At 47.3% G+C, this 24,719-nt stretch overlaps 1 protein-coding gene across 1 annotated transcript; it reads right to left on the bottom strand.

The window, feature by feature from the left end:
- Positions 1-9,485: 9,485 nt before the first annotated feature.
- On the bottom strand, positions 9,486-15,709 carry bmf1 (BCL2 modifying factor 1). Its single transcript, XM_011616568.2, has 4 exons — positions 15,515-15,709; positions 13,759-13,955; positions 12,819-13,021; positions 9,486-9,560 (listed from the first exon to the last, which is right to left on the bottom strand). The coding sequence occupies exons 2-4, from the start codon at positions 13,928-13,930 to the stop codon at positions 9,486-9,488; spliced, it is 450 nt and encodes a 149-aa protein (XP_011614870.2). The 5' UTR covers positions 13,931-13,955; positions 15,515-15,709.
- Between the last annotated feature and the right edge of the window lie 9,010 nt (positions 15,710-24,719).

Here is a 24,719-nt window from a genome sequence, read left to right on the forward strand (position 1 = left end):
TCACAGCAGGTGGAAGGTGGGAAATAAAAGCCATCAGCAACTTTAATAAGTGAAGTGAGGAGCTTTTTTTTTTTTAAAAAAACAACAAGACTGGGTGCTGTCAAACAAGGCAGTGCTGCTGCACGTTACGTTGTTACTGGAGGATGTCCAGGCCTTATCACCGTCTCTGGCCGCATTTGAAATTCAATCGGCAGTCTTTGAAGAGAATTATTTATGAGCAAATCTGCTCGTCGGGGTGGCTCGTCCTGTGCGTCTGCGTGGCTTTCCGCTGGGACCGTCCATCAGAATCCCGATTGTTAATGGAGCCGCTGTGCCAAAGCGCTAAAAAAATAAGGCTGGCAGGTTTGTTTCTCAAAATATGCATGTAATTACAGCAACAGTGTGGATATCAAAATAAGCCCCACACGAAATACACACCGTCCTGTTCTCAGAGCCTGATTAGCGCATCTGTTGTTTTGTTTGTCTCGAACAAGGTTTTCATGTCCTCCCGTGGTGCAGTGGAGGTGACGGCGGGTTAATAATGAGCAGCCTGGAACGGGTGGAGAGGAGCGCTTCATTCACCGAGCCTCGGTCCCGGGTGGCTCCCGCTTTGATAAGCACGGGTTCAAGAGTTTACTCACAGTCCTCTGGGCAATCGCATTAGCCAGTCAGCATCCCCAGATAGCAGCGTTTGGCTGGAGGTGGCCAGAGTGTGAAGAATCGAGACTGACTGACGGTTCAGGCAGCGTTTAGGCTGGTTTCTTTTGTGGGGGTTTGGAGGGAGGAGATGGACAAAGAAGGTAAGGTGGATGCAAAGTTGGGGAAAGCTTTGTCAGTGTCTTTAATAGGAATAAAATCAAACAAGAATGCTCTTATAGAAACAGAGCAGGGCAACATATACGGTAAGTTCAGCTAATACAAAAAATGCAGTCAGTAAAGATAGGATATTCATTTTTCATGACTGATTTCCTGAGTTCATGTTTTGCAACACTGATGATCAGAAAATCAGTCATACTTTGCTATAATTTTATTAAAAAGGTCTAGATTAGGAACCATGTCTTCAGCTACTAAGACTGTGTCAGTACTTTCTAATGAAGCCCCAAATACTGCCTGTACATCTACAGCCTCTCTTAGCTGTGACTTCTGGCTCTCACACCAGTCTCCACCCCCACAACTTCCTCTCCACACATGAACGGCGGCTCGTTGCTGGATACCACAAAAGCTCGTCATCAGAGGCGCTGCCTCAGACCCACCTTTGTTGGCGGATACGTCCCTCGATCTCGATCCTCAAAGATTAAACAGGAAAAAGATGCAAAATGATCTTAAAAACTGCACTATGACACAAATCAAGCAATTCAAGACTAAATCAGTTGTTCACCTTTTATTTAATGTCAGGCCAGTTAGTGTCGGGAATGAGCGTGGCATTCCCCAGGGAAGGATTCAAGGCCCAGTTTTGTTTACTAATACAAGCTGCTTTATACAACCTTGTAAATATCTTCCCCATGGTAACAACACACAGTAATATGATTTGATTTGAGCAGATGACCTCGTTTTGCTACAGTTTTCACAGACATCAATACTTGGATTTAAAAAAAAAAAAAAGAAACGCCTGCAAATAATAGGGCAACTGTCTGAGGACACAGTCTCCTTAAGAATTAATTTAGGAACAAGGACGTTTACAGCGTTGCAGCCATTATTATAACCACATAAAAAAATGAATCACCTTACATCGGCCGTCGTTACCTGATACTTTAGAAGTGATTTAAAGGTTCTTTTACTGGCCTTTAAAACCTTATACAATCTAGCACCCTCCTACATTGCTGACTCCCTCTTTTTTCTCAGAATCTCAAGAGTCCTCTGATCCTTTTTTAGAAGTTCCTAAAATATCTTAAAAGAGGTCTGATAATGCTGCTTTCTGTTTTTAAGGCCTCCAGCTGTATTCTAAAATAGTAGTCAGTCACTCCATGAATCATCAGCTTCATGCTGGTATTCTGCAATTTGAACTTAATTAAGATGAGTGTTTTACCTCAAGTATATTTGCCTAAAGCCTAAAGTTCCACTAAAGTTCTAGGCCTTTAATCTCTATTAGTTTTGGTCTATTTGACCACACTGATGGTGCAACATACACGTCTTTAATATTATAAGATCATATGTTATGATAGTGAGACGCAACTTGAGTCGAGATGACAGATTTGGTGCTGGAGTGAAACATCTGTGGGATTAAAGAGCAAACGCAGAAGAAGAAAAAAATCAGAACCGGTAAGATTCTGAAGTTCCAGCGCCATTAAAATAGTTGGACTTTTAGTCAAAACCGGCTCATCTGGCACAGTTTTTGAATCATTGTAGCAAGAAGAGCTAATCTACAATTTTGTTTATTGCCATCCAAAGTTTGCACCCCCCCCTCCAGCCCAGCCCTCGACGCTCACGCAATTGTCAGAGATGAGCTGGCTGTCAGCCAGGCGTGGAGTAAATCAGCACTGTCACTCGGCAACAAGCACGGGGGGAGGGGGTCCAGGCAAGAGTGAACGTATGTAAAGGCGGAGGTGGGAGGAGGTTTTCTGCGCGTGAGTGATATACATACAGATAGCGAGGGAGTGTAGCAAAAAAAAAATAGGGCCAATAAGTGAAAAAAAAAGAAGTGAAGGAGAAGGAGGGAAGTGGGGGGATGGTTGGAGGCGAGTGAAAAAATAAAAGAGTCTGAGAGAAAGAAAGAAGGAGGGAGGGAGGGAGGGGGAGAAGGGCTCTGTTGTGAAACATGAGCTCGGAAAAACTGCTCCGAGTTTAACACTCCAGCCAGTGTTTTTGCAGTTGTTACTGTTTGGAGGAGGTGCATGGCGTGAGCTGACACACACACACACACACACACAGGCGCACACATGATTTCCTCTTAGCCCCACCCCTGTTCAACTAGTTGTTTTTCTTCCTCACTCTCATCCCTCCCCCCGCGCTCTTATCAAGGTGAAGCGTGCTAATCGAGCCCGCCGCCTGCCTCGACGTCTGCGCAGCTCCGTCGGGCTGCTGCGCGCAGAAATAAACCGAAAACAGCCAAAGGGACCGGCTTTCTGGTGGCTTTGTCCAGCAGCCTCCTCACAAAGGCGGTGTGGTGTGGAAACTGGGCATCAGGCGAGCTCTTCTCTCATTACTGCGCACCGCAGGCCGCGGCAGCACACAGGACTCCTCACGAGTCCTCAGGAAACCACAGCGGCTGCTTATTTTTATCTATCTGCAGGAACCCTTTTCCTGCCAATTAGTTCCCAACAATGACCCCGCTTGTTTATGCACTCTCTATTGAGTGACACCCCCATCATAATTAGGCCCGGCTTGTCATTCACAGCCACGGCATGGATTTTCACACATGGGGAGCGACGTCCGCCTGCCGCAACGCAGGTTTTGCAGGGTGTATCTCCTAATTGGGTCCAAATGGTGCAGGGAGTGCTCTGAAGATTTTTGGAAAAGTGATAAAAGTTTGAAAAAGCGGTATGAGGGGGGGGGGGGGGGGGGGGGGAAACACAGACAGCACGAGATGGAGAGGACAAGTTCAACAGGTTCATGTGCTTGGGAGATTGAGATCCCTCCCCTTGACCACAGGATACTGCTAGTGTTTGTGAGTCAGAGATTTCAGTGGTGCGCACGTGTGTGCGTGCGTGTGTGTGTGTCACAGCTGCGAGGCCGGGAGTGACTGCTACTCCACAAAGAGCGCGGCGCTCTACTGGCTTGGTAAACAAAGGGATTGCCCAACCTCTGCTGGGGAAAGGAAAGCGGCTGAGTTCTCCAGGTCGGTCCGTCCGGCCGCGGAAGGTGAACCCGTCCAGCATTAACCCCAAGAGACGTTAACAGACGAATCTCTCGACAAGTGGTGGAGAATCGCACGGAGGCTGGAGTGGGTGCGAGGGGGGGTGGGGGGGGGGGGGGTTGTGCCAGAGGAGGTCAGCTGTGTTCAGTCACAGCAAAGCGAGCAGGAGGGGGGTCTGGTTACTGAGTCTGCTGTGCCGATGACCCGTCCAGCTGAGTAACCCCCCCCCCCCCAACACTGTCAGCTCAGCTTCTCCTTCACGCAGATTCCCATGACAACCATCCCCCCCCCCCCGGAGCGCCAGATGTGTGCAAAAGATGGAGGAGAAGAGGGAGAATGGAGGGTGTTCAGTAACGTCTCCTGTTTGGAAAACGCGGGGACGTTCCCGCGGCCTCAGCTGAGCCTTTTCACACTCGTGACATCATCCACATCCATAGTCGGGCTTGTCGCCCCCAGGAGCTCAGTGTTTGGCCCTCTTCTGTTTCCCATGATGGTTTTAAAAACAGCAACTTTTATTAATAAAAAAAGAAGCAACACATACAGAAGACAGGCCGAGCAGCAGCATTTTATGGCCAAGTACTCCACGTTGGAAAAGCAGAGCCGTATGAATCATTTATTGTTCTTGTCAGGTGGAGGGTGATCTCATCCTCTGCTTGTTTGGTCAGTGTTTTCAGAAACCTTACCTCGTCCCTACTGTGTGTGAAGCTTTATCTGCTCCTTATTCTTCTGCTCTGAATAGCAGCTAGCTGCTGTTTGCTGCCATTAAATCTCCAGTCTCTGTAATGGGGTTGAGCTCGCAGGTGATAATTAAGTAATTGCCTTTCTGTGCGAGGAGCCACTCGAGGCGCTCTCACGGCTGGGGGGAGAACGCGAGGCTGCTGATGCAGAGCAGCAGGGTGCTGAAGCTGCCTGTCAAAGCCAGTTTGCTGGGATTCCCGCTAATGCAGATGCTTTATTTATTTAATGACACGGCGCTTTGGGAGAGTGAGATAAAACAAACCGAAGGTGGTGGTTCAGTTTGTTGCACTCTTCCGACTTTGGCAGAAGCTCCTCGATCTGCCCGAGAGGCGGCCGGAGAGGAGTTAGCATCGTGGGCTGCCGTGTTTTGGTTGGCTTTACGGACATAAACAAGAGCCGTACTTGTGCGCGACCCCGGAGCCTGACCCCAGAGATAGGCGCTTCTCTAATGGGTGGTCTCTTTCAGCTGGCGGCCAGGCTGATGGAACAGAGGAGCCATTGTTCGGAGGCCGGGGGAAGCCAATGCTCTCCCCATTAAAGTGCAGAGGGTAAAGGAGAGGGTTTCAGCAGCCGTGAGAAGAGGTAAACAGCAAAGGAGGCAGGGGACATCCTTTGGCACACGGCTGCGTTGGTCAATCCTCTTCGCACGGCCATAACCGACGCCTCCGCACATGATCGTTACGTATTTTGACAGTTGTATAAACAGCCCTGTTAATTAACTCATACAGGCCTAGACTGAAGCGACCTGAGCTAAAGGATGAGGGAAGTGCTGAGAGTTGTGCAAACCCAAGACTGGAGGCGGTCCCCGTGTTCCAACCTCGTCCTCATGTGCGTTGGGGGGAGGGTGCCGGGGTGTATAGACAAGGTTTTTCACCAAACAGGTGAGTCAGGTGTTGACGTCCTCGACAACAATGGGGAACAAGACGCACCGGCCCCGAGGGAGAAAAGTGCGGCCTCCGCTGAAAACATTGGGGCAGAAATTGGAAAATCCTTTCCAAAATCTTTTTCCAACACCAGAGGTAGGCGTGTTAGCGCCACCCGACATTTCATCCGCCTGCCCCGCGGTCTTGTTTTGAAGCCGTCATTCACTCGCCGTGCTTGTGCATGCGTACGTGCGTGAGAACGAGTTATTAGGGAGGCTTGGCTGCTTTCACTGAATCCGTGGAGCTCTGACCAGCTCCACTTATCAGACTTGCCCTCGCCTCATCCCGCAGAGGCTTATTTTCACCACATGATCCCCTTAAAATAACAGTTTTCAAAATCGACTCCACGCCTTCAATAACATTTTATTGAAAAAAAGTACCAATAAACAACAAGAAATCCAGGGGAAAAAAAAAGATTCATAGAGCAAAGCTGTACAGCGTATTGCACTACATAACAAATTGTCTTTACTTCCATATTATATCAACGAGCAAAAATTTATACAAACACAAATTGAGTGCACAGTAGAGTCCTCGAAAACACACAGTCAATGTTTACAAAAATGCTACATTTTCGCTGGGTCTCGTTTCTTGGTACAACAGAGAGCGTGTGATAATCAAGACTTTGTTAAAACTGAGCAGTTAAAGGCATATTCCAGGGTTTTACAAACACATGTACACGTTATCGGCGATTGCAAAGAGGGAGCGGTCACCACGACGACTGGATCAAATGAACAAATTCACCAGGTTTTGTTTATACACCCACGGTGGGATGTGCAAGGAATGTTGCAAGTTCATTTTTTTTTCCCGTGAAAAAAAAAAAAAAAATGCCCTCGATCTCATGGACTTCGAAACGATCCTACCCCGCGGTAAAAAATATTTAACAAGAACGAACTGTCTTATAAAAGCAGACCCTTTTCTTAGGAAAAATACATTTTTAAAAAGTTAAGAAAGACCATGAAGAAAAAATGTTATCATTTTTTTTAAAAAAAAGAAAAGGATTAAAAAACTCAAACCTTCCTCAAAATAAAGAAAAACAGCTTCAAATTGATATAAAGTGGACTACAAAATTCAAGACACTGACGGTTTCCGTAAAACATGTCCCAGTGCAGGGATCCTCCTTAGGAACCTCGTTCTAACAAAATTATTATACAGGGCACCACGGTGGCTTGTTTCCCTTTCCGCCCATCAAACCTCCGCGGCCGACGCACAAGCGCACATCTGACACGTGTCGCTCCAGGCTAGGATCCAGAGCACATGCTATACAAACACACAACAGAGGAGGGATCTACACAAGTACTTTCCAGTGGCATACTGATTAGAAGACATTGATCGGGGGTTTAAGAATGAGCCATACATAGCAACGCCCTGTGGACCAGGCGTGAAGGCAAACCTTCTGCGTTTTTGAGGTGTCGCGTCTATCTTTAGTAACAGCCGACACCAGGCGATGACGCAGTCGTTCTAAAGAACGGTCAACATCCTGTTTAAAGGCTAACCCGCATTAAAGCGGCTGTTGTTTTCTTCAGAATCTACTCATCGGTTCGGCTCCCGCCGTCAGAGATCCTTAGTGGATCCTTGGCCCAGGAGCTACTTATTAAGCTCATGCAAACTTGGAAGGTGGGGGATTCCATTTTAACAAATGCAGTTACCCTAAGTTTGAAAACAGTTGTATTTGGGAGGCTGGGGCAGTGATGCTAAGATTATATGAAGTGAATCGTGGCAAAACAACAACAACAACACTGTGCAAACGTGACCACAGGAGGCGTTCTGCATAAACCAGTACAGATTTCATTCATGGGACAGCAGGGTGAGCGGTACTGCCACGGGCAGGGTTGGAGGTGAGCGGCGCTCCAAGCAGGTTCTACCACAGGAGAATACATAGGGACCCAAATAGTACACGAGAGAATTGCACACAAGCGTATACAGTAGAAATGAGCAAATGTACAAAATAAATAAGGAGGGTAAAAAATAAATTACAAAGGGGGGGAAAAATGAGCCAAATCGACGATACCCATGTGAATGAAGGAGAGGAAGGCGAGTCGGGCGGGTGGGGGCGGGGGAGCTACGGGGGGACTGGCTCAGCATTCAGGATCCGCAGGAAACTCCAACCACAACCATTTCAGTGCACCTCACGCCTACTTCTACATGCCAGTAGACCCCCGTCACCACCACAGCAGGTCAGCCTCGGGCCCCTCCCTCAAAACTGTACCAATGTGTGCAGGTCTGTGAGTGTTGGAGATGTTGGCCCTTTTCTTTAACTGAAGTCAGAGTGGACAAACTCCCTCGAAGGGGTTCGTCACGAAAGGAAACGGGTGAAGACGCTGCCCTCCTCCTGATTCTCAAGGTTTACCAGTAGCCCACACAGTTCATCCCTGAGACATCCTGAAGAAAACCAGAGGAAAGCCCAACTCTGCAGTGATAATACGTTGGATTTTTAGGAGCCAGTAGGTGCAGACCCCTGATATGTACTGCTCCTCGGGTCCAAAGGTTGGCCTGACATCAGCAAAATACAGCATCTTTAACAGTGTCTTTAAACATATTCATATTTCAGCTACATTTACAGTTGTTTCACTATTGTTTGCGGTGTCGGTGTGTGAAAATGTGCCAAATCTGAATCCCAGCACCAAAGGCAGCGTGAGACCACCCAGCAGAATATAAAAACGATGTGAAAGCCAGTACAAGTAGCCTGAGAAGATCTGTTTCACAAACTGATTAACCTTTTAATACAGCCATGTGGTTCTGTTTGACTTCTAATGGAACGCTGGTGCATTGCATTTCCAGAACCCAAGGTTGATCCAGATTCCAGACTGCCGTCAGTCAGATTTTAACATTGATTATTTTTCTTGGACGTGAGAGTGAAATGCTGTGGCAAGAAAACAGTTGAAAACCTTTGAGTTGAAAACCTTCAGAAGTAACAATCTGAGCTCCTGAAGGGTCTACGTCTAGTGCAAAAACAGTGGATCCACAGTTCCACTTCAAGGGCATGGAGGTCTGAAAACAAGCAGGTGAAACATGCACAGAAAAGGAAAGAGCGGAAAGTGAGGCCCGATTTCGATACAGAGAATCTTGCTTTGCCTTATAAAGGCGTTTTGTTAGGTGGTTTTAGGAGTGTGCTTTGATCTTAAGTCCACAGGTGACCAGCAGAAATCATTCGGACCGTCATTTAAATTCATTTTGGGAGCTTTTCCCAGTTCTTCAGTGTGCTTCATCTCAGACAGGAACCAAGAATCTTTGGATAAGGCACAAAAGATTCAGTGTTGAAGTCTCGAGGAACAATAAAATTGATTCATTCAACTGCCGAACGTGCTTCCCACTGATTTTCTTTCCCAATTATTGCAAAGATTAACATTTCCAATTAGAATACTTGACTGCCAGATACTGGTTGTATCTTCACACTGCTCCCTGATGCTTGCTCTGTTTGATATGTAGCACACAAGCCCAGAAGGCTTCGTCTAAGAACAACGGGGCGCGTTTGATCCTCAGATCCGCGTTGCTGGAGCTGATACTGAGGGATGATTTCACACCGGCGCATGTTTAAGAAAAGGTGAAAAACAAATACGGACGTTGCCTCTTTGGAGCTTTTGAACCGGTCTGGTCACCGAGGGATTCCTTAAACATCTCATCTTTCCTGTGAAGGTTTCTCAATACTCATTCTGGCAGAATACGTAGTATAAAGGCATTCCCAGGGTCAGTGGAGGTCATGAGAGATAGATACATGTCAGAAGTGCAAAATATTGAATGAGAACAATGTACTGTACAAAACTACTACACCACACGTATACCAAAATAAGAACAATGTCCTGTAGAGGAAACGTGGAGCGCCGTGGCATCTTCTTTGAAACAGAGAAGCACACGACCTTGTATAAACTTGGTTGTCTCCGCCCGCGGTGACTTTTTGTCTCCATTTTGTTTTTCTCCCCCAAAAACCCGTGTTAGATTCAACAGTGCCTTTAAGAGTCCCGTTCCTCAGGAGACGAAGAAAGCAGAGGAGGGAGACCCCTCCACCCTCCCCTCACCTCCGCCCCGCTCCTCCTCCTCCAGCGACGAAGCCCCTGTCAAACAGAAGGCTGAGCAGAGCGGTGCCCAGGCGCCCACCACAGCGGGCCCTGGTTCCTTTGGTTTCGCTGATACTGCAACAACAAATAAGGACAGAACGTGCACAGGTTAAAGAGCGCTCTCCTGAAAGAATAAACCGGCGGGCTGTTTGGGTTTGTTGTGAGCTTTATTTGTGTTCTGCTGAGATGCACGCCGACGGCGACCGCGCTGGAAGGGGTCAACTGAGTAGACGGCAAGACAAAACCAGACACCAGAACAATGCCGATATTTTCAAAACAGTCTGCGTCTGTCCACAACAACAGGAGGCAGACTGGCGTCCCTTTGAGCGGAGGTGAATCATACACGCATCTGTACGGTCACGCTTCTGCAAGACCTTTCAAGGCCGCGTGCGGCAGGAGACTGTCCCGGGATTGTGAATAAAGCTATCTGTGCTATTGAGGAGCAGAGATAAGATAACTGGACCAAACGGGATTGAAGAGGTTGGAATATTTAAAGGCAGATTTACATGGGTCTAATGTCTTGATTCTGACCCAGTTACCAGCCGCTGGGTTCCTCCCATTAGCTTGTGTGCAGTGTTACACAAGGATCTCACATAGAGAATAATCTAATGTCCAGAAAAGTTGAATTATTAAGCCTGCAGTCCTGACAAGACGTTCTCAGTGGGACATATCTCAGCTGTCTGAAGGTGTCTTGTGAAGGACAATAATTATAAGGTCTGCTTCATGTAAACACAGACAGTATTTCTATAAAGCCAAAGGCGGGTGAGCTGGCAGCCAGCTTGGCTAAACTGGGTAAACAAAGCCATGCCTTAATTCCTTTATCAGAAAACACTCAGTTTCTCTTTGCTACAGACGAGATTAAATAGAAATAGATAGGTGCAGTAATCTGTATATTGTGCCAATATTTTGACTGGCATTAGCTGATTTATCAGGCTATAAACTTAGAGAGTAACTAAAGCTGCTTGAGAACCAGCTAATCTCCCCATGAACAAATTTACTCTGTCCTGTAACTTTGACCTTTCACCCTCTTGATAGGACAGCCGTGCACAGGTCGCGCCGCGTCTCGGTCACGAGTCACAGCACCAACTGTCAAATATGGCTCCGGTTCTTAATTTAGCCGGCAGCGGAGTTTAACCAGATGCTCGGTGTTGTCACTCAGACACCAGCCTGACGTGCTTTATCGGTGTCCCCTGTGGTCTCTCCGTCCAAGAAGCTGCAGCAGAGATCTGCCTTATCTCCTAAGCAAACAGCTCAGGCCCCCCATAGCGAGGACTTCTGGATTATGCGCCGCAGAGAGACAACAGACAGCCAAGAGTATTAGATAATAAAAAGTTGCACAAATGCACCTCGCCGTGAACTACAACCGTGACAGGTCGTGAAACGAAAAGTAAATATCTCTGGGCTCCTCTCCAGTATGTTTTTGTTTCCAGTATGACTACATTCTTCCCCATCCACAAGTGCTGAAAGGAGTGAGCGTGTGCCGAGTGAAAAGATAAGGAACGAACCTGATGTGTGTGCAGACACACACACACAGAGGCAATGTACAACAGCTCTCATTTTAAGTATCAGGAGTCATAAAAAAAAAAACTCGGAGGATGAAACTTAACTCTGCTCGTCTGAGCAGGGCCGTCCTCTTCCCATTGTGACATGTCTCAAATGGTGGGCTGGCTCCTGTCAGGCATCCTCCGGGGACCTCCGCTTCCCCTCCGGCCCTCTCTGACTGAAGAGCAATTTATCTGTCAGCATCCACCAGTGCTCCTTCGCTACCTAATCCCCCTCATTGCCGGAGGCCCACGGGCCCCCATGGAGAACACTCACAGCCTCATCGCTCCCAAATCCATCAAGTGGGTGGCAGGCGAAGGCTCTTGGAGGGCTGAGGAACAAGTGTCTCTGCTGAATAGCTGCAATCAACCCCTGACAGAAGGGAACAGGAACGGGGCCTGACAGTGCTGCTACAATGGGGGGGTGGGGGTGGGGGTGGGGGGGGTGGGGGGGTTTCAAACTGAGGTTGAAATCAAAAACAAGCACATTGGCAGCACGTTAGTCACGGTGCACTGGAACAGGAAGCGCTAACACTGGTCAAGCCGGTCTCGGCGTTAAAAAAGTCCTGCTCCGCTTGCGCTGCAGGTGTAAGCGTCGCTCTGTTCGCCGGCGTTTTGGTGGACTAGTGTCCAGCCAGTTGCAGCTTCAGGATGTGACCTCACAGCGCGTTCTTGCCCCGACTGCCCTCTCTGCTGTTTACCCAACCGTTTCAAAAAAAGAAGGGAAAAAAAAAAAAAAGAAAAAACACAAGCCACTTCCTCATCCTCAAACCCGGGTCTGCATCTGTCGTGCGTCATTGGGCCCCAGCCGCACACGTTACAGCAAAACTCCCGTCTGTCTGGTTGACTGTCATAATAATGAGTCATGTTGAGTATAAATAACCTGATAAGTGTATGAGAAAATCTGATCCCGCCCTGAACGAGTGAAGATAAACGTGACTGGGTTTGGGTTAAAATGTCCTTTCCCTCATATACGAGCTCACGCCCTCATTATGGAACCCATCCCCTGCCTACATCTGCAGACCACTTATTTACTTGTCTCCTGTGGGTGAAAGGGGCTGACTGGTGACTCTTGAGAACCACATTTACCCTCCCCCCCACAAGGGTTCAGATGTTTGGTTTTGGGTTACAGCACACTCACCCGCTACTACCCCTACCGCTTGTTTTTTTCAGATACAACAATATGTCTGTTTAGTGTGTTTATAAGTCTGTGTGAGGGAAAATGTCTGTTCCACTGCTGAGCCACTTGTGCAACGTGAAACTCAGACTTCTGTGCTTTGTATATTTTTCTCGTAACAATCAAAGAAAAAGCGAGCGGCGCACAGACGTGGACAAGTGGACAATGTGAGCGTGAGCGCGGTATTGTTGGAGGCCAGACATCCTCCGCACCACAGCCTCCAACAGCACACTGAGGAAACGGGGGAGACGAGAGAAAGAGAGAGAGTGAGAGAAATAAACAGGAAGAGAGAGGACGCAGGGGGAGGGCCTGGAGGTGGGGGAAGGGCTTTCCTGGCTCAGAAAGAGTCTCTTTAAAATAAACACTTAGAGAATAGTGGGAACAGACTCCAGCAAAAGTTAATAAAGCTTCAAAAATGTTTTCTTTTTCTAGCATGGGAAATAAAACTGTTAAAATGCTCCACATGACTTTAATAAGGGGGAGGTTCTACAGCTCTGTTCCTCACGCAGAGCATGGCATGAGGAAGAGAGGCCAGGCGCTTCTAATGCAGAGATTTAGCAGGTGCACGTGTCAACCAAGTTTCAGGAGTCCGCAGGTTGCACAGTTACTGCTCACCAATTGAACGCGTTCCCGATGAAACTGATCCCCAATCAGCTGGAGCTTCTGGCCAATGCAAGCCTCCGTGCTGCGCACCACAGGACCCTGCTGGGGCAGCGGCTCCATCCCGTTGGGCGCCCCTCCGGTGTCTCGCCGCCTCACTCCTCGATCCCCGAGAACCTCGAAGCGTGCGGGGAAGTGCAATCGAAAACCTGCGTTGCCTGTCGGGTGTCAGAGGCGAGGCTTATTATTCTGGTCTGGCAGGGCTCAAAGGAAAGAGCAGTCATGAAAGCTCGCGCGGTGCTTTTCTTTTCACTGTGATTTTCAGCGACTCCTGTGATGTAACAGTTAGCAGGGAGCTGCTAACTGTGGCCGCGCACGTTTGAGTCCTGAGGACGTCTGGTTAGAAATGAGTTTCATTAACCACCAAGCCTGAAAAAGCACTAACATCTGCACGGCATTTGCAAGCCAGACACCTTGTCAATAACATTTCAATGTTCAGAACTTTACCTGGTTAGAGTTGAACATTTTTATGAGACTGATACTTTTATGATGAAAGGAAAACAGATGACACCAATCTGAGGTTAGTCGGGTGTCTCTGAGCTACTGTGGAATTATTGCTTTTTATGGCAGCAGTGTAGTTTTGCTGTCACTCAGACTGTTCAGTAGACGGTCTTCTGCTGCTGCAGGTGAGTGCTCGGCCATGTCGTCGCACTCCCAATGTCAGCGTGGCGCCTTTTGAATTGCAAAGCAGCTGGGCACACTCCACACAGACCATAAAAACCACAGAGATCACGACTGTCAGGCGCCAATGATGAGATCAGTGTGGCGACACTGTTACCAGTTTCACAAGGTAACTCTCGCACAGTTTCGAGCTCAAGTTTTACAACCCTGGTTATCACGCACAGAGCCATTGTTCCCCGTTCTCTGGTGCAATGAAGCGTGTCGCCGGCCTCACCGTAGAAGAGTAGTCTGGGCTCTTCTGCGACTCCACAGGGAAGCATGCCGCTGTGCGGTGCCAGGGTCGGGCCAGGTGTCTGCGTGCCCCGGTCCTCGCACTTTATCTCCTGGAATGTGGTGCGCCAGCTGTAAGGGTCTGGCTGAAATACATCATCCTCCTCATCGTCCATACGGGGGCACTATAACATGAGCAGCCTATGCAAAAACACAGAGAGATCAATGTTAGCCATCACAATATTTTGCACCATTTTAATGGTTTATAGGCTTTAATTCTTCCAAACATTTCAATATAATCATACACTAGCTGTGTGTTTGATATAGACTGCCCTCAAATCAATAAAACCACACTGGAGAGGAGAAAAAAGTGCCTGTGGTGAAGAGCTCAGCTCATGACAAGTAACTGCTTTTCTCAATGATAAAACCACACGACTGACTGTGGTTAAAAGACTCAGCAGAGCCGCTTTTACACAAATACGTCGGTCGACTCGGTTAACTGAGGTGAAATCTCTCCTGGCTGCGCGATCATATATGTTTAGGACAAAATTCAATTTACGCGCCATTTGAAGGCAGTGTCAGAACAAGCAGAATAAACAGTCATTGCGAAATAGAGCCGTTCACCATGCAACCCCTCGAATCATGCGGTGGGTCAAAGAGTTAGCGAAATCTGGGTGAGAGTCAAAATGCATCACCGAGGGAAGCCAAAGTCATTACCAAGTTGTAATAAAGGGTTACTCTAGCACCACATTTCCAAATGAGGGGGCACAAGATAAAGTTAATGACAGTGTATGTCCGAAATCCAAACCCCTCTTCCCGGCCTGGTCAGTCAACTAATCAACTCTTGGAGTTTTCATTCCCTCACTGCATAAGCACAAGAATCTGGCTCTAGCCTGCCCAGACCTTACAGTTTATTATATATATATGACAATTAAAAAAAATAAAACACCAAGTGCCTTGTTTAGAGGAATAAAGAGTCACGATCTGGAACAAAACAGACACAAGCTGTTCCTCCGGACGCCCTTTCTGAACTCTCCCCCAGGCTCCAGCTGCGTGTTTGTGGCTCCCCCTGCTGCAACACTCGAACAAAAGAGACGGACGTCGGGCTCTGGTGACACACTTTCGGACCCGAGCGTCCCATCAGCACCGCACCGTACCAGAGGAGCCACAACAGGGCCTAAAATGACCCGATAACCCAGCCTCGGGCTCCGGCCTGCACTTAAACCCACCAACTCACGTTATTAGTTTATTATCGCCTTCTTTTTAAACGTTTTTTAAAAAGTGAAATACAAGCGTATCTGTCAAATGTGCTATCTTTTGTCCATTTATAGTTCGATTGTTTTCAAGAAAAACTAAAAAAGATGGAATATTATTACACAACTTGTGTAAATGGTGTGTTTACATGCGCGTATTATTTAACTCTGGTGAAAACTGATGTCGCCACATTTCAGTGAAGGGCAGAAACAACCGCCGGGCGACCGACGGAGCTTTAAACCGGGAAAGCCGGTAAGCTAATTCCTAAATCTCGTCAGTGTGTCACCACGGAAACAAAGAGTTTTGTTATTTAAAAAAAAAAAAGAAAATCTTATCGAGTATGATATTATCAAATACGTCAAGTGTCGATACAACTTCGGTCCAGCTGTTTCAGCGACGAATCGTTGTTTGTGTCTTTCTTCCCAGCGGCGCTTCGTGTTGACGCCACAGACGAACCGGCAAAAAATAAAATGTGCTGTTTCTTCCCCCCCCCCCCCAGGACTTACAGCTGAGATGGTTTTCGTTGAAACTGCGCTCTTGATCTCACTGATTTTTTGGGGGGATTTTTTCTTTTAAAAAGAAGAAGAAAACTGGTGCGGTATCCTGGTAAGTCAGTCGGCTTTAGTCCGTATCACCTCCACGGCTACTTCCATTCTGCGGGAAAAACTGCAACAAGCCGATTTCATTCTGCCGACGTCAGCTCCGAGATGACTCCGCCCATGCGGGCGTGGCGCTAAAAACCTGGTAAATAAACGAAGCTTAAAGGCGCAGGCTTTTATGACGGCAAAGTACCGCGAGTCGCTCTGCGCCAGGGCATCATTTCCCTTTAATACATATTGACATACAGGCGTTGTAGCCAATCAGCGACTTTGTTGTTATCCCGCCCTCTGTGTCGTGTATTTAGACACGTGGACGGGAAATTCCCAGTAGCACGAGACCTGCCGCTGTTCCGCGGTTCTATGCGTGACGAGCGGCTGTCACCCTAAACAAAGAAAAAAATAGCTGCATACTCGATTAGATAAGGCAATAGTTATAAATAACACCAATAACAGCTGATGATAACATTTATTTGTTGTTATTATTGTGATAAATCTAGTTCAAGGAGCACTAAGGTAAATGTGTGTCACCTTTACCTATTTTTTCCAAGTTGCCCTTGTTATTATTTTTCGTGATGCTTTGTATTACTGTCACATTGTCAGATTCCATGAATATTTTTGTTAATGAAATAAATATAGGACAGATTAATGACTTGGTGACAGCTTTTTAAAAAAATCTACATATTGTACATGCTGCATAAGCACCTGCAAATTGCATAGTAATAGTTGCACAATAGCATTAGACCACCGTTGCTGCTACCCATGCAATAATTCTACTTACGTGCCAATAGTAATGCTTATTTTTTAATAGTAATCTGTTATAATAAAATGTTTGTTTTGCTAAATACTCTTGATTTTTTTTCTACTTGTAAATTAACATTTTTTCCAGAGCAGTACTAGTGAGCTGCCCTCTTGCTCCCTTGGGGCAATCAATAAACCCTTGGCCAGCTGGAGCCATAGCTGACCCTCTGCATTCTCTCACAGTCCACCACCCTGCCCCCAACGCCTGGTTCACACTGCCTCTCCTCCAGCTGCGGTGGTGTTCCCACTACTGAGTCATGTGGGAAGTCACATGCCACAGTTGTCTTACTGAACTGGAAAACCTTCAAAGTTTAGTGCACCTGCACCTTCTGCAAAGAGGTGCGGATGCACTGCAGATGAGGGGGATTAGTTTTCCTTGCTCGCTGTGACATGGGAACCTGATCAGTTCTTGCATGACTGACCGCCGTAAACAACAATAGGTGCGGAGAGCTTGACAAAAGAAAGGCCAAAATCAAGACGAACAAAAAGAGCAGTCGTGTCAAAAAGGTCATGGTGCTGGATTAAATTTGGCCCTTCGTGTTTGACTGTTAATAATTCAAACGTTCTGAAATATACCTAATTAAAACTAAATGCGCACGCGGTGATGACCTCATGTTTAACTCAACCACACAAAGTGCTGACAGATCAGCATTAGAGACAAGCTGCAGAAATCAGGAGCATTAGGCTACAGTATAAAGTAGCTCTCAGTGGATCCCAAAGCCACACCTTTATAACATAAATAATGGATATGAATAAATCCAGCGCATCTCTCACCACACAACAGCATAAATTATAAATACAAAACATTGTTAACTAATTGTGCCACGTCAATCAGTGTGTGGGTTGTGGCTTTGTGTCTAAGTGCATGCCTTTACAATTTCTTTGCAGAGAACCCTGTGATTGTTAAAGGTCATTGTGTGTCTCTTTGCAAACTGATTCGACCTTCTTTCCCACTGCAGAGAAGTGTTCACAAATAAGTTCCCAGGGAAACCTGGGAGAACCCTGAGAGAGGAGGCAGGCATCAGTTTGTGTTACATCAGAAGGCTGTTTTCGAAGAGTGGCGCGTGCTTACCCGCACACGCTTGCAGGAGAACCATGTGTGCATATGCTCATGTATGCACCAACACACATGGCTGCACAATGAAACGCCCTACTTTCTCTGTAACCTTAAAAAAAAGCTCTCCCTCCTCTCTATTTAATATGTCACTTGCCATACATTTATGTGCACGTGCATCCACCGCGCGCGCACACACAAACTCACATCGCGTGTTTTCCACCAAAACAGCGCGCAAGTTCTGCCTGGAAACTGAGAGATGGGAGGAGGGGTACTCATTTGCTTCAATTGGACATTTTCCATGGCAACTGCATCCTGATGTGAGCCAGTCAGAGGAGACATGCGTGGCACACTGACCCAATGGCAGAGATCATCCTGGAGCAGTGACCCGATAAAGAAACAGGGTGAGGGGGTTGAAGTCCTGTCTTCTCTGGCACTTCTCATGTCAAACCGAGCCAAAGAAAAACCCCCGAAGATCCAGAGCCATGTTGTATTTACTTCTATTTTGTGTCACTCACTTGCTTTTCCCTGAACTTAAGGGGACATGAGCTGGATCAACAAAGCATAATCAGAACAGAAGAAGCTGACATCACTGATAGCTGGAGGTTGTCTCCACAGGAAGCTGAGTTTATAGCCACATTCAAAGTCAACTGTTGTTCATTTTAAGATCAGTGACCCAGAAAATTAGTTCTTATCATCCATCCAGTTCAGCGGTCGTAAATGCTATTTTGAAGCCTTTGAGCCTCATTAGCGTATTTAAGTTAAGTTTCTGTATAAATCAAAAGAACACAAAATTTCTGACCCCTTTAAAAACCCAAATGTATGTTTCCATATCAACATCATATTTCTGATACATACAGGAACCAATAATGTGTTGGAGGAGATGCAGATGCAACACCTATTGATACAGCATAAATATGCACAACAGAACAACTGATGGTTGCTAGAATGATGAGTAAACAAAAGATAAGATAAGATATTGTCCTTTATCCACCACACTGGGGGAATTTGCAGTGTTGCAGCAGCACAGCATACAGTTACGGGGTAAAGGGCAAACAAAAACAAGAGCAGTCAAAGAAAGCACAGAGGTGAATGTGCATCTTTAAAGGGATAGAGATGACAGAGAATGCAACTGTAGGCACGACAGAAGAGCTATAGTGCTCTTTTTATAGTTATACAGCTATAGAGCAACAGTTCTTCTTATGCGGTGTTTAACATGCTTTAGTGAACAAGTGTGTATCCTTGTACAGGTTAAACTTAAATGCTCCGCTTTCAATGTCCTTATTGTAGAGTCTGATAGTTGTAGGCAGGAGTAGGCTCTCTCCCTTACACAGCATGGGTGGAGCGGCCTTTCACTGAAGGAGCTGCCCTGCTCTGTCAGAGTGTCCTGGAGGGGGTGGGACAGGTTCTCCTACATGGATATCACCCCCCCCCCACTCCCCACCTCCCACCCCACTGTCTCCCACAGAGTCCAGGGAGCAGCACAGGACAGAGCTGGTCCTCCTCACCAGTCTGTCCAGCCTCCAGGGATGTTTCCAGCTCAGCAGATTACTCCATAAAAAAGGGCCGATGCCACCAGAATCATAAAAGGTTCTCAAAGCAAAAGTTCATTTCATTCCTGCGGTCAGTAGCAAGCAGAGACCTGGGATCTTAAGGTTCCTGTGGCCTGTGCGGCTGCGCGATGTACGCTAACCCTTTGTTGAACTGCCAACTGCAGATCTTCCCTGCGTGCGGCGTGATGTAGCCTGCACGGCGTGCTGCAGTTTTGAGCCACTCGCAGACGGCAGGTGATGCTTTTATGTTCGGCTGTTGGAATCGATCTGAAGTCAGGAGGTTGTCTTTGGCCCTCTCTCATATTTTGCCCCTTGGCTATTCCTGGGCAAGAGCTGTCTGCACAACTCTGGGCTCCATTTAATGAGATTGACCGACATGTCAAGCTGCTCTGCTCGATGCTCAGAGGACGCCGGCGTCCACGTGAAGCAACAGCAGGAATATCCGTGCACAAACATGCACGCAGCTTCAGAATGGAGAGCTGACCAGCCCTCATAAAGGCATTTTGTTTAATCTGCTCCACATTAAAGCCCGGGCACCTCAAAGCAGGCAGGCCCAAACAGCTGTGGACACGTCTCAGTCTCTCCCGTTCTGAAGAGATTCAGCACAGCGGTGTCCACAGCCGAGGACGGCGTCTCGGAGACCGCTCAGCGCGAGCGAGTCAATCTTCACGAGCCGCTGTTATGACAATCCGAAGAGCACTCAGAAGCCGACGCGGCCCTTCGGGCGTGCACAAAGGGCTTTTCTCCACCATTAAAGGCGTCACACTGCTCCTTCGGCGCTTTGAAATGCTGATATTGTTTTCCACGGGATTTTCATCACGCTTTCAACATGAAATCCCCCAGAGGCGGTGATAAAACCAGACGGAAAGAAACGTAACAATCGCTTCAACCTTTAATCAACGCTGATCATTTAACAATTTTAGAAAATTGATTGCAATCGCTCCGGCTTAGATGAGCCACTTTGTCTGGATTTCTCGTCTTTGTGACTTAATTAACTGGGGATTGCTGCTGTGTGGAGGACCGGCTTAGAGGCCTGCTGGCATCGTGTGGAAAAGCGCCATTAATGGCGTCTATCACCAGCTGCTAATTATGCTGCCCGTGGGCCTCGGCTGGATCTGGTGTCCGCTGTTGGGTTCCAGCCACCAAACACTTTGCATTCATATTTAATTACACCTCATTATCCGCAAGCTATGCAGGGAGGAGACGGGGCCTTTACCTTAGCTGCCGGACAGACGCGGTCAAAAAAAAGGCAAAAAAGAACTACAAAGTGATAAACAGGGCCGGTTCCCTCCCTGCTGCCCACCTCCTCCCCAACCTACAGCAGACATTTGAAAAAGAGGCGTGTGCTGTCGAAGTAACTCTTTGATGAGCTTTAGCGGCCCCCAAATCTCTGCTTTCTCAGCAAGTCGGGCCTTTCATGTAAGGTCCCTTCTTTTGGTTGGCCTCTTCTGGTTCAAAGAGCAGGAAAAGCAAACGGAGTCTAATCCTCTGTCCTCGCAGCCGCGGTTTGATCCTTATCAGCTCAGAGTCATCATGATGTCACTCTGCTCAGGTGTAAACTGTCTGAGGTTGGACATCAAATATAACTTTGGTTTGACGGCCTCCAGACGGGGAAGCACTCTCACTTCTTATTTGTGCGTGTGATTGTATCTTATAAATGTTATTTATCGATCTCTGTATGCACAGGTGCTGGAATTCCTGTAACTGATGTGCTTCAGCGGGTCCTTTCAAGCGTCAGTCTGTTCAATTTGTACTTAAGGCCGGTGCAGATAATTATCCAGCACTTGTTTGTCCGGCTCCAGGACACAGGCCAGCTGAAACGGGAGATGCTCCTGAAATATTCAGGAGCTATAAAACGTACAAAAACAAACCAAAAAAACCCGCAATGTCATCTGTCACCAAGCTGTGAAACGACACGTAAAATCAGTCTGTCGTGATTCGTGACGACCAAAGACAGATGAGCAGAACTGGCGCGTTTTCAGATTTGAAGCTGTCGCAGGTCTTGGATCAGCGGTTCAGCGCTTATTTGTCGTGGGAGAAAAGTAAACAAAGTCATTTGGCCCCTCCCGCGGGGCCCAGTAATCATTGGGTGACCTCAGACAGCACCATCTCTCCCTGCTCGTCGCAGGCATGAGCCCACGAGAGGAAGTGGTCAGCAGGCGCGTGCGCCTCAAACCCGGTGAAGTTTGGATGTTTACGTCTTCGTGGATCAACCATCCAGCTCAGCGATGAAATCCTCGGAGGGGTTTTTGGGGACACTTTCACAATTTACCGTGAGCCCGATGCGAAAAGACTGTAACAGAAGATGGTGTCAGAGGCCACAACCCTGAATTATTCATCCAAGTGAAGCAGCCTGGTAGAAAAATCCAGTCATTCGCTCTCTCCAAGCACAAATGCATGCGTACCTGGGTCCGATGGACCAGGTCAAGGCGCGCCAAGGAGGGGGGGGGGTCACATGGGCGCGGTGACCTCCGGGCAGCATTACGTGACCCTGCTAATGGACCAAAGTGAAGTCAGATTGCCTAATCCATGGAAAAGAAAAGGGCCTGTTAGTCAGGGAAGACGTCAACAGCGGCGGCGCTGATAGTCCGGCACATATTCTCACACGAGCTGCATTCCACTCATGGGATATTGATGATGTAAAGACGCCCGGCCCTTTACGCAACTGCTGCTAATGGTCTCTAAGTGTCCAGCGGGCAAAATGTATTTTCTGTAGGGTTAAATAGGATATTGTCATTACGGCTGCTCCCTCCGTTGCTGTAAGTGCTTCTGATAATTGTACCGGCGAGTGTCGAGTGGCGATCAATGCCTGGAAGAGCGCTAACTGCATATGGGATTGATATGGACGCGCCTCCGAGAGAATAAACAAGTTACTTCTCCACGGAGGGATTAGCTAAATCTCCTGAAATTATAATCCCTGCCTTTCCCACCGCTCACGTGCGGATAGGCTTTGTCTTCGGCTCATTATTTGGCAGCTTTATTGGGAGGGAAACTGTCCCGCTGCGCTGCAGATCCAGCCCAACGCCATTCCCTCATATTTGTTCACTACCAACGTCTGATGTTTGTCTGACCCGCCATCCTGCAGCATTCGGCTGTATTTACATCGGCTGCAGTTGTTTGTTTGCGTCCCCGCGTACGATAAGCATCTGCAGTGAAACCTAATGAGCTTTATGCGTGACATCATCATCCTCCACAGCGTTCAGCTCAGGTTCCCCCCCCAACCCCCTCTCGCTCCCGATGATGTCATTTCCACAGCACTTGTTATGATGTGAACATTGAACCCAGATTAGGGATACGCCGGAAAAGGGACGCGAGATGTGGAGAGATGCATGGCAGCATCTGAACACATTCCAGGATTATGAGGTGACCGTGCGCTGACTGCCCCACGAGGAATCCCTTTGATAGTGCTCCTATCTGCTCGCCGATCAATACGAAGCAGCGCGCTGATAAAACAACGCGGCTCACTTCAAAGCCCGCGACGACGGGGCGGGTAAGTAATAAGACGTCAATTATTAATGGAGGGGAAGGGTCCCCTTTCAAGTAGGAGGGGAATTTAGATAATGAAAATCAAACAGAAATCCATCCCTCACGAGCGACATCCTGGAGGTAACAGAGCTTTTTTTTGAAAATCATGATGTTTTAGGAGCTACTTCTTAATCTTTTTGCCCCTGAAACATGAAATCTCAACAGATCTGAGAAGAACAAAAGGCAGGATGGAGCCTTCCAGCACTGTCCAGGGTTTGAACCCGCAGCTTTCACCTCTGCATAACCCTGACATCTGGACCTCTACAGTATGGATGCACAGATTCACCTGATCCCTTCATCAACGCTTCCCCCCACCTGGAAAGACTCCCTTCCTTTCATGTCTTCAGTCAAAGTTATGTTTTTTGTTTGGCCCCTTCCAGATCAAACCTTTTGATTCATCTCGTCATGATCTATATGATTTATCGACCGGAGTACCTGCGATAATCGAGGGAAAAGGGGGAGACTGGCAGCACTTAAGGCCTCTCTAGTGTTATTAGATAATGTAAAGGTTTGTTAATATACACTCAATATGGCCGCCGAGTGAAATATTCATGGGAAAAAGAGACTCAACATATGGATCAACATGCATATTTCATGCTGCCGGTCCCATATGACAGAGAGGGGCTGCATCACAGCGATGGGCTCTGCATGAAAAAAATAGAGATATCTGCCCTTTTCACTTTACCCACTGGCAACAGCTCACACCCCCACCGCTGTAAAAACACCAAAAAAAGAGAGGGAGACGGCGTAATCACTAATGAACCTCTGCGAGACTTTCTGGGTCATTCTTTCCCGTGAAGTTCACATGAAAGCAGCCGTATTGATTTGTCAGAAGCAGACAAATGCGCTGTGAAGTTTTCTCACCGCTCCCGCCTCAGTAAATACCCCCCCCCACACACACACACACACACACACACCCGTCCACCAGCGCAGCCTGAGCTCCACGGAGGGTCGTGTTTGTTTATTTCCATCCAGCTGGAAATGAACCTCTGTGCTGCTTTTTCTGCCTCCTTTCTTTGTCGGACTGAACTTCTTGATCCGTCGCTTGAATATTCATTTCAACTGGGGGAGGGGGGAAGGGGGGTTTCAGATGGATTTCATAGATCAATGCACAGAAGAAATGGATGCAGAGGGCTGGTGATAAGAAAAGTTCATGCACTTAAGTTTATGTAGAAATGTGAAGCAGCGTGTCAGTTGGGGGGTGCAGGGTTCTCTCCTCCCACACCCACCCCCCACCCCCCCTGCTGCCTTACAGTATCTCTGCTCTTTTGACAGGCTAATTTGCTGACTCTGGGATTCTCCAGCGCTCAGCAGGGAGCTCCTGACCACCTGCAGCAGCAACAATGGAGCCTACTTCAGGTCCAGCTGAGCATCTATTATGTGTCACATATCAGCCAGAGCGGCTCTTTTTACAGGGATCCCAGGGGTGGGGTGAGGGGGGGGGCGGATTCTTCTCCATCTCTGCCATCCATTAAAGACAAATAATGGGAACACCAGGACGTTTTAATGGGATTTGAACAGTCAAAACACTGAGGATATCTCTGAAAGTGAAGATAACAAGTTAGCAAGTTGAAGGAAGCTAGATTTTATTTTATTTATTTCTAACCAATTGATTATATAAACACAATTATTTATAATACATTTCCAAATAAAGTTGGTAAATTCCTTCACAGCATTCTTAGTATCCTGTTATACAACAAGTGACTGACCTGTTAGATTCTCTCATTTTAATTCTCCAGAAGTTGTAGTTTCAAATCACCATATTTTTAAAGTGAAAATACAAACACATTTTAACGTCTCTTTAAAAAGCTGCGTCGGCTGAACTTGTGCAAACTGTGAAATAAGTCAGAAATGTAGTTTAATAGTAAAAAGCAGCCAAAGGATGTGTTTATTTCACAGCACTGCTTTCATGCCAGCTTCTCTTGGAACTTTGCTGTTGGTGAAGCAGAGCGATCTCTCGCTGTGGCGCATATTTGTGAAACTCTAATTATACATAATGAAAGTGGTTCAGGGGTTCACAGCTCGCAGGGGAGGAGAGGAGCTCTGCAAATTTACTGCAGGTGGTCAAAGGTCTCGGAAAGCTCCTTCATCCACCCCCAGCATGTGACTGTTGCCTCTCTCTTCTCCCAGGTCGGTCACAAATTATGAACTTTTAACCTGGCTCCGATCCTCCACCAACCTG

Source organism: Takifugu rubripes, chromosome 2 (assembly GCF_901000725.2).
Source record: "Takifugu rubripes chromosome 2, fTakRub1.2, whole genome shotgun sequence".
Classification (NCBI taxonomy): domain Eukaryota; kingdom Metazoa; phylum Chordata; class Actinopteri; order Tetraodontiformes; family Tetraodontidae; genus Takifugu; species Takifugu rubripes.